The sequence below is a fragment of the Rhinolophus sinicus genome, linkage group LG02 (assembly GCF_036562045.2).
Source record: "Rhinolophus sinicus isolate RSC01 linkage group LG02, ASM3656204v1, whole genome shotgun sequence".
NCBI lineage: Eukaryota > Metazoa > Chordata > Mammalia > Chiroptera > Rhinolophidae > Rhinolophus > Rhinolophus sinicus.
The window spans coordinates 2,030,949-2,043,719 of NC_133752.1; the positions used below are offsets into that span (position 1 = coordinate 2,030,949).

At 59.5% G+C, this 12,771-nt stretch overlaps 1 protein-coding gene across 1 annotated transcript; it reads right to left on the reverse strand.

Moving 5' to 3' along the window:
• Positions 1-1,921: 1,921 nt before the first annotated feature.
• Positions 1,922-12,491, reverse strand: LRPAP1 (LDL receptor related protein associated protein 1). Its single transcript, XM_019711543.2, has 8 exons — positions 12,250-12,491; positions 8,569-8,713; positions 6,941-7,065; positions 6,012-6,132; positions 5,376-5,534; positions 4,757-4,839; positions 3,532-3,708; positions 1,922-2,296 (listed from the first exon to the last, which is right to left on the reverse strand). Exons 1-8 carry the CDS (start codon positions 12,436-12,438, stop codon positions 2,234-2,236), a joined length of 1,062 nt encoding a protein of 353 aa, XP_019567102.2. The 5' UTR covers positions 12,439-12,491; the 3' UTR covers positions 1,922-2,233.
• Between the last annotated feature and the right edge of the window lie 280 nt (positions 12,492-12,771).

Consider the following 12,771-nt stretch of genomic DNA (forward strand, 5'->3'; position numbering starts at 1 on the left):
CCTTGCCCTGCCGTATCTTCTGAGCTGATGTTTGACTGCTGGGGCAGCTGGTGTCAAGGCAGGAGCAGGCTCAGCCCTGAGCCCTGGGGGCAGGTTCTCTGCCTAGAAGGCTCTGCTCCACACCCTGGACAGGATTCCAGGGGAGCAGGACTCTCCTTTTAAGCTGTAAGTGGGGAGGGGGGGGCAAAGCTAGGCCAGCACCTGTCCAGGGCGCGTGATGCAGGGCCCCTCTGGGCGGGAGGGGCTGCAGGCATTGGCTCTGAGCAGCCTGGAGAGGCAACTAGGGGTCTTGGGCCTGATCAGTGACCTTGAGTGGCTGGCGCCTGGGGTCTCCACAAAGCTGCTGCGATGCAAACACGGGTCGAGGATGTGTGACATCCAGGCAGGGGCCTAGACCCGGGCACCGGCAGGACGAGGGCCATGTCCTGTCTATAGGGTTGTCTGCTCCTCGCCCTCTGCCCGCGGGTGGAAACATCCACCTGGAGATGCATGGACGTGGGGCAGGGCTGCAGAAAGCACTGCTCTCAGGGTCAGATGGCCGGGCCACGGGCACCATGTGAGGGCCGTCAGGGAGCGTGTGCTCAGGAGTCTGTGAAGGGGACCAAGCATCCGTGCCCCCCTGTGCCACCGCGGGGCCGGCAGTGCGGAAGAACCTTGGGAGTAAGGACTCCAGCCGAGGGCAGGGCTTTGCCCTGGTGCACGGCGGCCCCCTCAGCCCAGGGAGGCTCGGAGGTGCGAGGGCTACACCTGGGTGGGGGGGGGGGGGGGAACCACACAAACGCCTGCCCTTCCTCCAGAGAGGTCCATTCTTCTATATTCTTAACCAAAAAGCTTCCATCATAAGAAGCAAGAACACGGGCAGTAAATTAAATAGAAGAGAGAGATGTAAAAGGTAAGAGCAGAAGTCAACAAAAACAAAAGACAGGGCAGGCCGTTTGGCTCCGTTAGAGCAGGAGCTCTTAGCAACAAGGTTGCCAGTTTGATTCCCACATGGGATGGTGGGCTGTGCCCCCTGCAACTAAAGATTGAAAACGGCTACTGGACTTGGAGCTGAGCTGCGCCCTCCACAGCTAGGCTGAAGGACAATGACTTGACTTGGAGCTGATGGGCCCTGGAGAAACACACTGTTCCCAAATAAAATTAAAAAAACAAACAAGAAAACACAAATAGTAGAGAAAAATCAATGAACCCAAAAGCTGGTTCAGAGGGAAAAAATATCCATAAGATTGATAAACCGACGGCCGTGAGGGACACACAGCTGACTGTTCAGGGGCAGACATGACACCGAGGCCCAGGGCGTGGTGCTGCCTCACCAGGAGGCCCAGCCCTTGCCGAGTGACCATGAGGACAGGGCTGCTCCATGACACCTGCGTGGGGGCCACCTCCCTGCTCTTGTTCACAGCACCCCGGCACACAAAGTCCGAGCATGCTGTCCTTGGCCTTGATTTCTTAGAACAATGGACATGTGTTTGGCGGCTCCCAGCATTGGTGGAGCCGGGACGTGGCCAACCCCACAGCAGGACTGGGGTCAAACCTCTTCCAGGTTCAAACGCGGAAACTGTGTTCGAGCCGCTACCTGACGCCGCCGTTGTGAAGTCAGACCCGCCCTCCTGGAGCTTGTCCCTCAGCCAGCACTTCCGCTGGCCACAGGCCTGCAGGCACCGCTCTTGCCGACCCTGACCTGCAGGGCTGGGCAGAGAAATGCCCACCGAGCGTGGCCTGAGCGCAGAGCCCAGGCCCTTCCTTCATGTTACACAACAGAGAAGGACAAGGACAGGGTGGGTGGCGTCTGGGGTGCTCACGGGGCCCCTCGCTGGCAGAGACCCAGAGCCACTTCCCACAGCTGGGACTGAAGTCACCGCGGGCTGAGCGCAAAGACACACACAGTGCGAGAGCTGAGTGACGAGTCAGGTCAGACGAATTAAACACTGCGGCTACTCTGCAGGACGGGTGTACAGTGGTCCCAGTGGCAGCTTTATAAGAGCCTGACTCTGGTGCCGGAGCACAGAGGACCCCCCCACCCCCCACGGGCAGCTGGGACCCATTCCCGCCGCTGGGACGCCAGCTCTGCTTGTGCGGCCAGCTGGGGCGCGATCTCACAGGCCCTCCACCAGGTGCCCCGGCATGAGGCCACCTCGCCCTGCTGAGGACCCATCTTGCCCTCCTGAGGTCCTGCTCACAGACGCCACCCCAGAGCACGTGGCCCGTCGTCAGGACTGCACTGCAACGCTCGTCACAGCTCGTTGTGGCGCGCTCTCGAGACCCGGCTGGACAGGTCCTGTAAGTGCTTCTTGACCTGCAGACAGCACAGGAGGCCCAGTTACAAGCCCTGCCCAGGGTGGGGGTGGGGTGCAGTCACCCCCCAGAACCGTCATCTCTAAATTGTCAAAGCAGTTGCCATCAGCTAGAAACCACCAGGGAGTAGTAGAAACAAGCAGCTAGACGCAGAGCATGCTGAGAAGGAGGGCGCTGTTTCCGCCACCTGCCCAGGTCCCTTTCAGGCTTCCTTGGCAGCCTGTCGGGGTCCCACAGCCTGCTCGAGCTTTCTACAGCTGTGCCTCGTCCCCACAGGACACTGCCGGCCGGGGAGGCGCCCACTCTCAGGCTCCCCTCTGGTCCATGGGTACCCCCGCCCCGTCTTCCCTTCCCCAGGCTCCTAACCCACACAGCAGCCTTCTCCAGTCAGGTGAAGCTCCCTCCACCACCCACACCTGTCACAGGTGCATTCCTCTGCAAATCCCGGCATTAGGAAGCCAAGTTTAGAACCCACTCCCCAGGTCCGGCCCTTGGCTCCTCCCCTTACGTTGGTTTGCAGCAGTAACGCAGGCCTGCACTTTCAAAGGCACAGCTGTCGTGCCCCCCAGCGCCTTGTGAGGACGGCTGTGCTCGTGCCCCACCTGCTCCTGGCCTCCCAGCGCCCTGCTCCTTCCTTTCTGGTAGTCTAAACCAGAGGCTCTCTGGATACAGGGCCCTTTATGTTGTAATGCCTGGACAGGGTCCAGACTTGTGGCTGACCTAACCAGTGCCCTGTGGAGGGCACCTTGGCCCATACAGAGCAGAAGCACTGGCTAGCCTAGGGCCACTCGGGCCACCAGCTGTTGTCTTGAGATGGTCCCCATTTTCTTAGGGACCAAGAGGCCAGCTGTGTGGCTGAAGAGATCTGGCTCCAGCCCCACCTGCTGTGCCCACAGCCCTCGCCAGGTCACCTGGTTGCGTGCAAGTGGCAATACACAGGTCCCAGCCCCAAACCAGCCCAGGGGTGGGTGGGAGGAGCTAGGAAGCCCCAGTCCCACTTCAGGGCTGGGCAGCCCCCTGGAAGCAGGGCCGTGAGGCTGCTCAGCGGGTTCTTCCACCGAGTTCCACGAGGTGTGGTCAATCTCACCCCCCCCCCCCCGCAGAGGAGGAAACTGAGGCTCAGAAAGGGGAAGCTGGGCATGCTCAGGGCCACGGACGGATGCCCCTTGCAGCCGACTGGAATCGGTACCGGTCACTCGCCCCCTCCTGCGCAGGCGCCGCTGGGGCCACGCCCACCTTGTAGCCCAGCTCCTTGGTCTTGTCCTCCAGCATGGCGTAGCGCTCTTTGTTCCGGCTGACGTGCTCTTCGTCACCAAATCTCTCCACGTGTTTCAGTTTTTGATGAGAAATTTCTAGCTGCTTCTGGTAGTGGTTATGCTTTTCAATTTTGACTTCAAAGTGCTTCAGCTCCTCCTAGAACAATGTTTAAGCAATTGAATTTCCCCCCAACACGCTCTAATGCCAACTGGGTCCCTGCTCAGACCCGACAAGTGCTCCAGAATACCAAGGGTAGGCCACACGCTGGCGCAGGGACTGGGTCCCACAGGGTGACAGGGCTCAGCAGGGACAGCAGTTAGCTCCCTACTGAGCCCCTCACCGTGTGCCCCACCCAGGACAGCCCCAAGGGCTGAGTGGGGGCCGAGGGCTCCGCCGTCCCCTCTGCCACCCCATTATGAAGCAGCACATTTAGAAATGGGTGAACAGCACGTCCCCAGTAAGGGGACACCACGCTAGAAGCTGATGGCAATTGTGCTCTCTGCACCCACCCTGACTCCTGACCCTGGGGACTCTCAGTGAAAAGGGCCTGCCAGGCAATGGTTCTCTCCGGCCCTGACCCCACATCTAGCCTGACACCTGGGACTCAGGCTCTGAACACGGCCACCCTGCAGTTCTCTCTGTCCCCACGGCCTTCTGTCCCATCTGGAGCCACCTCCAGCCTTGACCCCTGCCCTTCACCTTCGGGAGGCTCCACCACCCAGCCCTTCCTGCCCACCCAATGGGCTCAGGCGTCCCACTGGCCAATCACACCACAGTCCTGGAGCGGCTGTCATTGCCTCTGGGCTGCATGCCCTGCCTGGGGACAGCGAAAGCTCACAACACATGTCCCTCTGAACTGGTCTCAACTCTGCAGGGCAGATGCTCTGCACAGACCTTTGCCGGGCCTGCTCTGACCTCCCTGCCCATCTTCTGCCATCACGTGTCCTGACGGCTATTCCTGAGGCCTCCCTGCTCCCCCCGCCACAGAGCAGTTCCCCTTTCCGTCCTCCCTGCCAATGACCCCCAAGCAGGCTCTCCCTCACTGGGCTCGCTTCTGAGGAAGGCAGCTTCCTGCCCAAGACCGTTCCCTGCAGGCCCTCCGCTCTCAGCCCACTCGCTTCCACACAGCCCTCCTCACGGAGGCCAGCTTCACCAGACAGACCGTGCCAAGTTAAGAGACAGCAGGGCCTCCTGCCTTCCTTACCCGAAACGACTCCAGCTCCTTCTCAGTGAAGTTGGCTGACCTGGCCAGGTCCCACAGGTCAATCACCCGGGGCTCCTCGAACTCTACAGAGAGCAAGGCGACCTTAGAGACGCACACGGCCTCCCGTGACGTCTGGGCCCACACGTCCCACCTGGCCACAAGTGCACTGGGACTGAGCAGACATGGGACGTGGGTGCACCTGAGCACGCGTGTGCATGCAGGGTGTGTTCAGTGTCCTCTGGAAGCAAACTGCGCATCGTTCCCACGTGCATCCAGGACCCACTGGGACGTGGCTGACCCCTGGACACTGCCCAGGGCACCTGCAGCCAGGTCTTGGCGCGAGGAGTGGAACTGGAGCACCAGTGAGGAGCGCTGGCATAAACGAGCCATGTGTGGAGCTGTTACGGCAGCGGCAGCGTAACCAGCTGTCCCGACTGATATGAGGGCCAAGGGAAGACTGACGAATGGGAAAGGGACAGTGTGACACTGAAAGTCAAGCTGCACGTAGCTTTCCAGAAAAGAAGCCGAGGCCGCCCCACGCACCTGCTCAGAGTGGGGAAATGGACGCTGCCTGCCCTCCCCCATCCTGCCCTCCCCCATGGGCCCCGCCCGCGCTCACCGGCATCCCCGCCATAACCCTGGTGGCTGACTTTGCGCAGGCGGTCGAAGCCCTGACTGATGCCCCGCAGCCGGTCCTGCAGCTCCACGTGCCTGGCGCCCAGCACCTCCGCCTGCACGCGGCTCACGTCCTCAGGGCTGATGGCGTTCTCCTGAATCTCTGTGGGGACAAGCAGAGTGCGATGAGGAAGGACCTGTGCCCCGAGGGTGTGGGGACACCAGGACCCGAGCTGGCCCCTGCAAAGGTGCAGACGCAGGAACCCGCGGCAGCCCCCAGTGTGCTGACTTTGGGGGTGGGGAAGCACAGATTTGGGGGGGAAGCACAGATTTGGGGGGGTCCCCAGTTCAAACAACGGTGCCATCAGAGATCACACCAGTCAAAACTACACATCTGTGGGAGGCGGCCCGTGGTGACGAAAGAGGTGACCTGAGTTACTAAAGCAGTGTTTCATCTGACTAACACGTCCCAGCACCTGTCAAAGGCACCCCGATGGGTTTCCAAACGGAGAGTCCCCCTCAGAGAGCTGCATGGGGCCTTGAGAACACGGCATGCGCTCCCCTCCCCCACAGCTCCATTCGGGAACATTCTGGAGCCAGGGCCGCCCACACCACAGGGAGGGCACAGGGCCAGAAGCACCTTCGGTTCTGCTCAGGGTCTCCAGCAGAACGTTATACTCGCGAACTTTCTCTTTGTGGTGCTGAAACTCCCGCCACAGTTTGTCCAGCTCTTCCCTGGAGAACTTCCCAGAGGTCTTTGCCTGGGGAGAAAATGACCCAGTGCGTATGTGCTGTGGGCCTGCCCACCTGTCCACACCCTGGTGCCCCCACCCCACCCCATGGGCCAATCACCATGCCTTCCCACCTGACCACCCCCAACCCCGGGGCTGTAGGGAGCCGTGTAAGCCTGGAGGCCACAGAGAGCCCCCCACACAGCAGCCGTGCTTCCCTTTTGCCCCCTGCCAGCTCCACCTTCGTGACCAAGGCCCACGGGCTGGTGTGAGAATTCCCATTCCGGGACCCACTCCATGTGGCACACAGAATGTCTGACAGGCGCTGGGACAGAGGGGAGGGAAGCGAGTGCCTTGCTGCGGCTGCCCAAACCACCGCCTGGCCCTGCAGGCTGGCCGAACAGGCTCCCATTTGCGCTTTGCACCCCCTACCCCCGAGGGAAGGGCCGAGTTGGCCTGGCACCCGCCCACCAGGTGAGGGCACCTCTCAGAACCACAGAACCTGCCTGCAGGATCAAGCCCAACTAAACACGCAGAGTTGACACAGCCCTGGGCACAGCAGCAGCGTGCGCACTTGGCCGCACGTTCTTACTAAGCACGTTCTCGGCATTGGAAGCTCCACTGCCTAGCACCAGAGTCCCTGTACCCGGTGGGCACGAGGGCTCCTAGCAGGAGAGCGGGAGGAACCACAGGAAAGAGGAACGGCCAGAGGCAGCAGAGGGGTCCACGGAGACCCCACTACGCAGAGCAGAAGTAACCGTGCAGAGGGGCCCCCAGCCGCCCCCAACTCTCGACGCGCGGGCACACGTTTCGGGTTCGTGGGAAGCGCCGAGCGTACCTTGTGCCACAGCTTCTCCAGCCTGGGGTCTTCCAGGCCATCCTGCTCCGTGCCGTCGCCGAGGGAGTTGCTGCTGACCGCCCGGGCGTCCTTCCTTCCGTCCAGACCATACTTGGCCAGAATGACTAGGAGAGAAGCCGGATGTCAATCAAGGCGGGTCCTGGATGCGAGGGGCAGGCCCCCTGGGTTGGTGGTGACGAGTCGGGACCAAGCAGAACAAGAACATGAACAAACCTGGGGACCCGCCTCCCACTCTTACCGACACGTCCAGTGGCTTAGGGGACGCACCCCAAACACACACTGGCTGCTCTGGGGCTCCCACCACCAGCAACTTCATCTGGGACAGAAGTCGTTAGCAGGGAGGTCGTTTTTATGGGACAGTGTCACAGATTTTCAAAACCAAAATTTGCAGCCCGTTTATGGCAAGTGTGGGAGAGATGACAGTTCAGGATGCAAGGGTGTGTCTTGGTAGGCTTTTCTACACCCAGTCACGTTTCTATTTGGAGGAATAGACTTTTGAAAGGAGAAACACCAGTATCTGCAACTTCCAACAAAAAGTTAACAGCAGCCGACAGCGGAGATCAGCCGCCGGCCTGCTACTGCCCGGTCACTGGGCTATTTCTCAGCGCCCACCCTGAGCCCTCTGTGCCAGGCGGGGCCTGTGGGGGGGTCCCTTAGCACCCCGTTGTCACTGACATGACATGGGGCAGGCGCCAAGCACAGCCCCGGGAAGCAGGTCTCCTGGTGGGGCCGGACTCCACTTCCAGCGTGCTATGGCTCTTTGGGACAAGCCCTCTGCTGGGTCTACCCTGGATTCAGGGCCCATTCCCGTGTCCCTGCCCGCCCAGCACTGCCTCCCACTCATCTACCTCCTGGGCTGGAAGTGGGCTTGCCCAGTCCTCTGCTCTGAAGGGACGGAGGTCCTCCTGGGCTGCAGGAGGCTCCTCCAGGCCTTTTGCAGGCCCTCACGCCCGCCTTCCTTAGAAACTGGGCGCACGGCTTCCCTACCCTGTCCTCCACCCCTGGGTCCTCAGCATCCAAGCCAGCAACCCACCTGAGCCGACCCCTCTGGACTGCACTAGGCATGCATGGGGGCACCTGAGCCCAGGCCCCCACACCTGCTCCTTAGCCGTGCCCACCCTCAGCTGTGCCAGCTGCTCAGTTCATTCAGGCTTCACGTCCCCGGCTCAGTCTACACTGCCTGTGCCTCAGAACTCCCTCCACCTGCCAGCTTACACCACGGGAAGTCTCAAGGCTGTGCCATGAAAAGTGTATTCCAGTGTTTGTCTGTGAGCGCGTGGGTTTCCTAGACATTAAACAGCAGTCTGGGTTCTCTCCCTAAACTGCAGAGCCACCGAGAACCTGGCCGGGGGTGGGTCACGCAGGCACATACACCTGCCAACTCATCAAACTGTGTCACCGAGAGCTGTACTTCAGCACGTGTAATTTATACCTGAAAAAACTATTTAGAAAAAAGGCTGCTGCCCAGATGGCTCCCTGCGCAGCCAGCTGTGGCCTGCACGGCCCGTAACCTTGTCCTGCCCACGACCCGAGCCAGAATAAGAAGCCGGGGCTCCGGAGCCTGGGTGACTCCCCCTCTCACAGTCAAAAATAAAAAAGGAAGATACCATTGAGATTGCGTATAAGTTTTGCTTCTTTCTCTCCGTCTTCATCCAAGCCTTCGGCCTTCAATTTCTTCCAGCTGAATTCATCCCTTTCTTGGATCTTCAGATCGGCATGGAGCTCAGACAGTTCCACAGGAGAAAGCTGAAGCTGCAGGACGAGAACAGAGGACATGTGACAACCGGCTGCATGATGACCAACGCTACAGCTGAGAGAAACCGACCCTGGAGAACGGGCGACCGAGAAACACAAGGAGACGAGCAGGAGATGGAGTCAGGGTCCTGGACACTCAGAACCCTGCACACATTCACGCAGGAGAGCTTCAGGGGTACCTTAGCCCTGAACATGAAGATACGGGCCTCTCCTGAAACACCCACAGCATGGAATCATCTAGAAATCCCAGGTCCTTAGCCGCCCACTATCAGCAACCTGAGCTTTAGGGCACAGCAGGGAAAGCCGACTGCACAGGTCAGCTCCAGTGAGGATACCCCACCTTCTCACCCTGCACCCTGGGGATATTCGTGGGGCATCTGAGTAAATGGGGAAGGGGGGTGCAGGGGAAGAATGCAGGGCTGGGAGAAGAGGCCAGTACCTTGTCCTTGGGTCATGTAACTACATAAAAATAAGCTGTGACTATTAGAAAGGACGGAAGACTGAATTTATGGAAAACTTCCCTTTTTTTTTTTAAAAAAAAAAAGCTCCCCAGGACACTGGCTGGGAAGCTATGCCCTGCCATCTTTCCCCTGTGAGCAGGGCGCCGGGCTGGCTTCTGACTGAGGGGCTCAGTGGGGGACCTCTAGTTCCTGCCAGGTCCCGCTCCCCTGTTTGCCCCAAGAGGCCCCCTGCCAAGCTGTGGGCCAGCACCACCACTGCTGGTGGAAATGGCACGGGAAGGTTCTGGTCATAATGAAGGGATGGCTTTAAAAATCAGTTTGTTCACATGCCTGACAGACAACCCACCCCCAGGAACTTGCTAATGACCCCTTGACGACAGGCCCAGGGCCAGGGGTGTGGGGCTCCCCCTCAGTGCCTGGTGCCACCGCAGGCAGCCCAGCCCTCCCATGGGAAGGGCCTATTCCCAGGGCCATGCTCAGGCTGGATGTGTGCATGTGCCTGCAAGCACAGTTGGGCTAGAACCTCTGAAGAAAGAGGTAAAGGTCCAGCCAGGAAGAAAATGCAGACCTGAAGGGTCCACAGGTGAGGACCCAGACGCTGCAGGGGAGGAAGCTGTAGGGCAGGTGGCACGGAGGACCCTGCCCAGGAGTGCAACCCGGGGCCAGAGGTAACAGGAAGGAGACTTCAGCTTGTGGTCCTGGGCAAAGTGCAAATAAAGAACACCGAGTCCTAAAGGTCTTTTACAGACAAATCAGTGCAATTTCAGATTTCCTGTTTTCATCTCATTGACCCTTCATCTGACTCTTGAGCTCAGTGTCTGCTTCTTAAATGTATCAAGAGCTCTAAACAAACCCAAGACGCTTCTCAAAGGGACCCCCATCCCCTTCAACAGGACTAGCCCAGCCCCCTCATCTGCTTCAAGCAGACCAAGGGGCTGCTCCCCATGCAGGTCACCTGGGCCTGGGGGTGAGGGGAGGGTGAGGGGTGCTGTCTGCAGGTCCTCAGTGCTGGTACAAGAGCAAATGTGTGTGTCAGGTGACACCAGAACTGCAGGGCGCGAGCACTTGGGAGGAGCAGGGTTTTCCTGTTCACAAGCTCCCAAGAGCAGATGACGACGCACGGGCTTAAAGCTAAAAGTACCTTCAAGTTTGTGGTGCACTTTGGAGCAGAGAGAAAATCGTTTTGCTTTTTGAGTTTCTCACAGAAGTGGGAAACCTGACACTCTTATGTGTCCGTCCTGCTCTTACTCCGACCCTTACAGAAAAGTCGTTACTGACTAGTTGTGTGATATGCTTCAAGGTACAACGTTGCAGCTACTGATATAAGTGGTGTCAGCTGGAAAGCTCAAAGCATTCTAAATGTCAAAAACAACAACAAAAAACCCACAAGAAAAAAACCTACCCTGGGATTCTTAAAGTTTAATGGTGGATTTCTAAAGCCACGCCCAGGTGTCCCCACACCAGACAGCTGGTCAGAATGCCATTTCCAGATGCACCCCAGCTCTTGGTTCTGACCAGCTCCTGGCTACGTGCTGGGCATTCTTTGTGGAGTCAGGCTCTTCTTTATAAAGCAGGTTTTCCAAGAGGTGTATGACCCAGAATGTGCCAGGGACAGTCCGACCATGGAAATGGGTTCCGGGGCAGTTACGTGGGGAAGGCTGCCGCCACACCACTTTGTGACATCAGCATATTAAGAGCTCTGAGGAACCTATCAGCTTCTTTGAGCCCAGTTTCCCTAACCTACCTGATCTCAGACCAGTTATCTCCCCTAAGGACCCACATTCTCGGGCAGGTCCTGGAGTGGAGGGTGGCTAAGGAACGCTCCGACAGCCTGAGCCTGAGTCTGTCCTGGAGCTGGTCCCCAGCAGGACCGTGTTCTGCAGCTGGAGGAGGGACCACCAGCTCCCACCACTCAGAGCCCTGCTCCAGGTCCCGTGGGAACACCTGGCATTCTTTGACTATCTCTTTAAATTAGTTAAATGTTAATGCCTCACGTGAAAAGTTAATAGGAGCCCAATGCAAAGCAGAACTTGTCCAAGATTAAACAGTGGCGTAAATCAACAATCATGAGACAAACACACAGGCAGGGGACAAAGCAGCTCAGCAGAAACAAGCGCCGTTCACGGTGTAGATGGTCCCACAGGTGTAACTTGATTCCAGACTCACCCAGATGTGTACACTAAATACGTACAGTGTTTGTATGTCAATCAAATCTCAATAAACTGGTAAAAAAAAAAGTGGGCACTGGTGTCCACCCCAGCCTGTACCTCCAGCCACAGCTCTGGTCTCTCGCTGAGCCACGGTGTGCAGAGGACAGACAATTCAAGGCCAGGCAGCAGTAGTTCAGCGAAGCTCCAAGGACAGAACACGGCCCCACCACCTCCTGGTATGCAGGTAAGGTGGCTGCTACCCGGCCTGCCCTCCCAGAGTCTGCCCTGGAGCAGAGGGACGCGGTGCCCCAAGGGAAGTGAAATACACACAGGGACAGAGGGGCTCAGACACAATCTCCCTCCCGCTCTGGCCCTCCACCCAGGGGTAAGGACAAGAACCCTGACAGAGAGGAGCTCGCAGCACCATGTCACTGAGTGCTCTGCAGTGGCTCCCTAACACCGGACGGTGACCCTGAGCTGAGGGTGACACCAACCAGACAAACGCCACCAGCACCTGGCTGCCGCCCAGAGGCAGCTCTTAAAAGGCTTCGCCCCAACCCCGAAGCTCCAAGGACAGCCCCCTGCCCCGCGTCCCCTGCTCTGTGGTCTTGCAACACCCCGAATATGTCACAAGCCCCACAAGACTGGGCAGAAGGAGCCCTGCTTCCTCCCCTGCCTGCAGCTCTTCTCGACACTTCCATCAGAGAGGAAGTGGACGATTTCACAGGAAGTCAAGATTTAAGATGCTGGGACGGGATGAAGCAACACGAGTGGTTCTCTGGTCTCACAGGACAGCAAGTGCGTTTCAGTGTCTTCTCAGGGGACCCCGAACCCGCAACCACGGCAACTGCGCACCAACGCAGGAATCACAGCCCCGGCCACGCCCGCGGACCCCGAGATGCAGACCCCGGCCTCCGCTCACCCGCTGGGCCTTCTCCCACAGCTGGTTCAGCTTCTCCATGCGGAACTCCCCCGCGGGCTCGTTCTTCTCCCGCGAATACTTGCCGCCGTGCCCCTCCGCCGGCCAGGGCCCGAGCAGCGCTAGCAGCAGCAGCAGCAGCAGAGGCGGCGCCCGGCCGCGCTGCGCGGATCTGACCCTTCGTGGCGCCATCTTCCTCCTCCTGAAGCGGAGACCCCGCGCCCTGGCCCCAGTGGTCTTGTCAGGCCCCGCCCCCGGCCCCGCCCCGCCCCGCCTCCTCCTGGGAGTTGAAGTTCCTCCCGCGCGGCCGGCCCAGGCTTAGGCCGGCGGCGGACTACAAGGCCCGGGAAGCCCTGCGGAGGCACGTGGGCGTTGCCCAGGCAACCACGCCGCGATCTCGTGACGCCTGGCGTCCCCGCGGCGGCCCGCTGAGCTTGGGGTTCTCTGACTTTGCAGGGTTGCCAGGGGCTTGGTTGAGAGACGACTCGGCCCCCCAGATCCCGGAAGCCGAGTGACCCGAGGCCC

Excerpts from the sequence above, each read along its gene's own strand:
- LRPAP1 (XM_019711543.2), bottom strand. The coding sequence starts at position 12,438 with ATGGCGCCACGAAGGGTCAGATCCGCGCAGCGCGGCCGGGCGCCGCCT. Across the intron at positions 5,535-6,011 it reads GACCCTGAGCAGAACCGAAG|AGATTCAGGAGAACGCCATC; the intron begins GTGCTTCTGGCC and ends TTGTCCCCACAG. Across the intron at positions 3,709-4,756 it reads AGGAGCTGGAGTCGTTTCGG|GAGGAGCTGAAGCACTTTGA; the intron begins GTAAGGAAGGCA and ends ACATTGTTCTAG.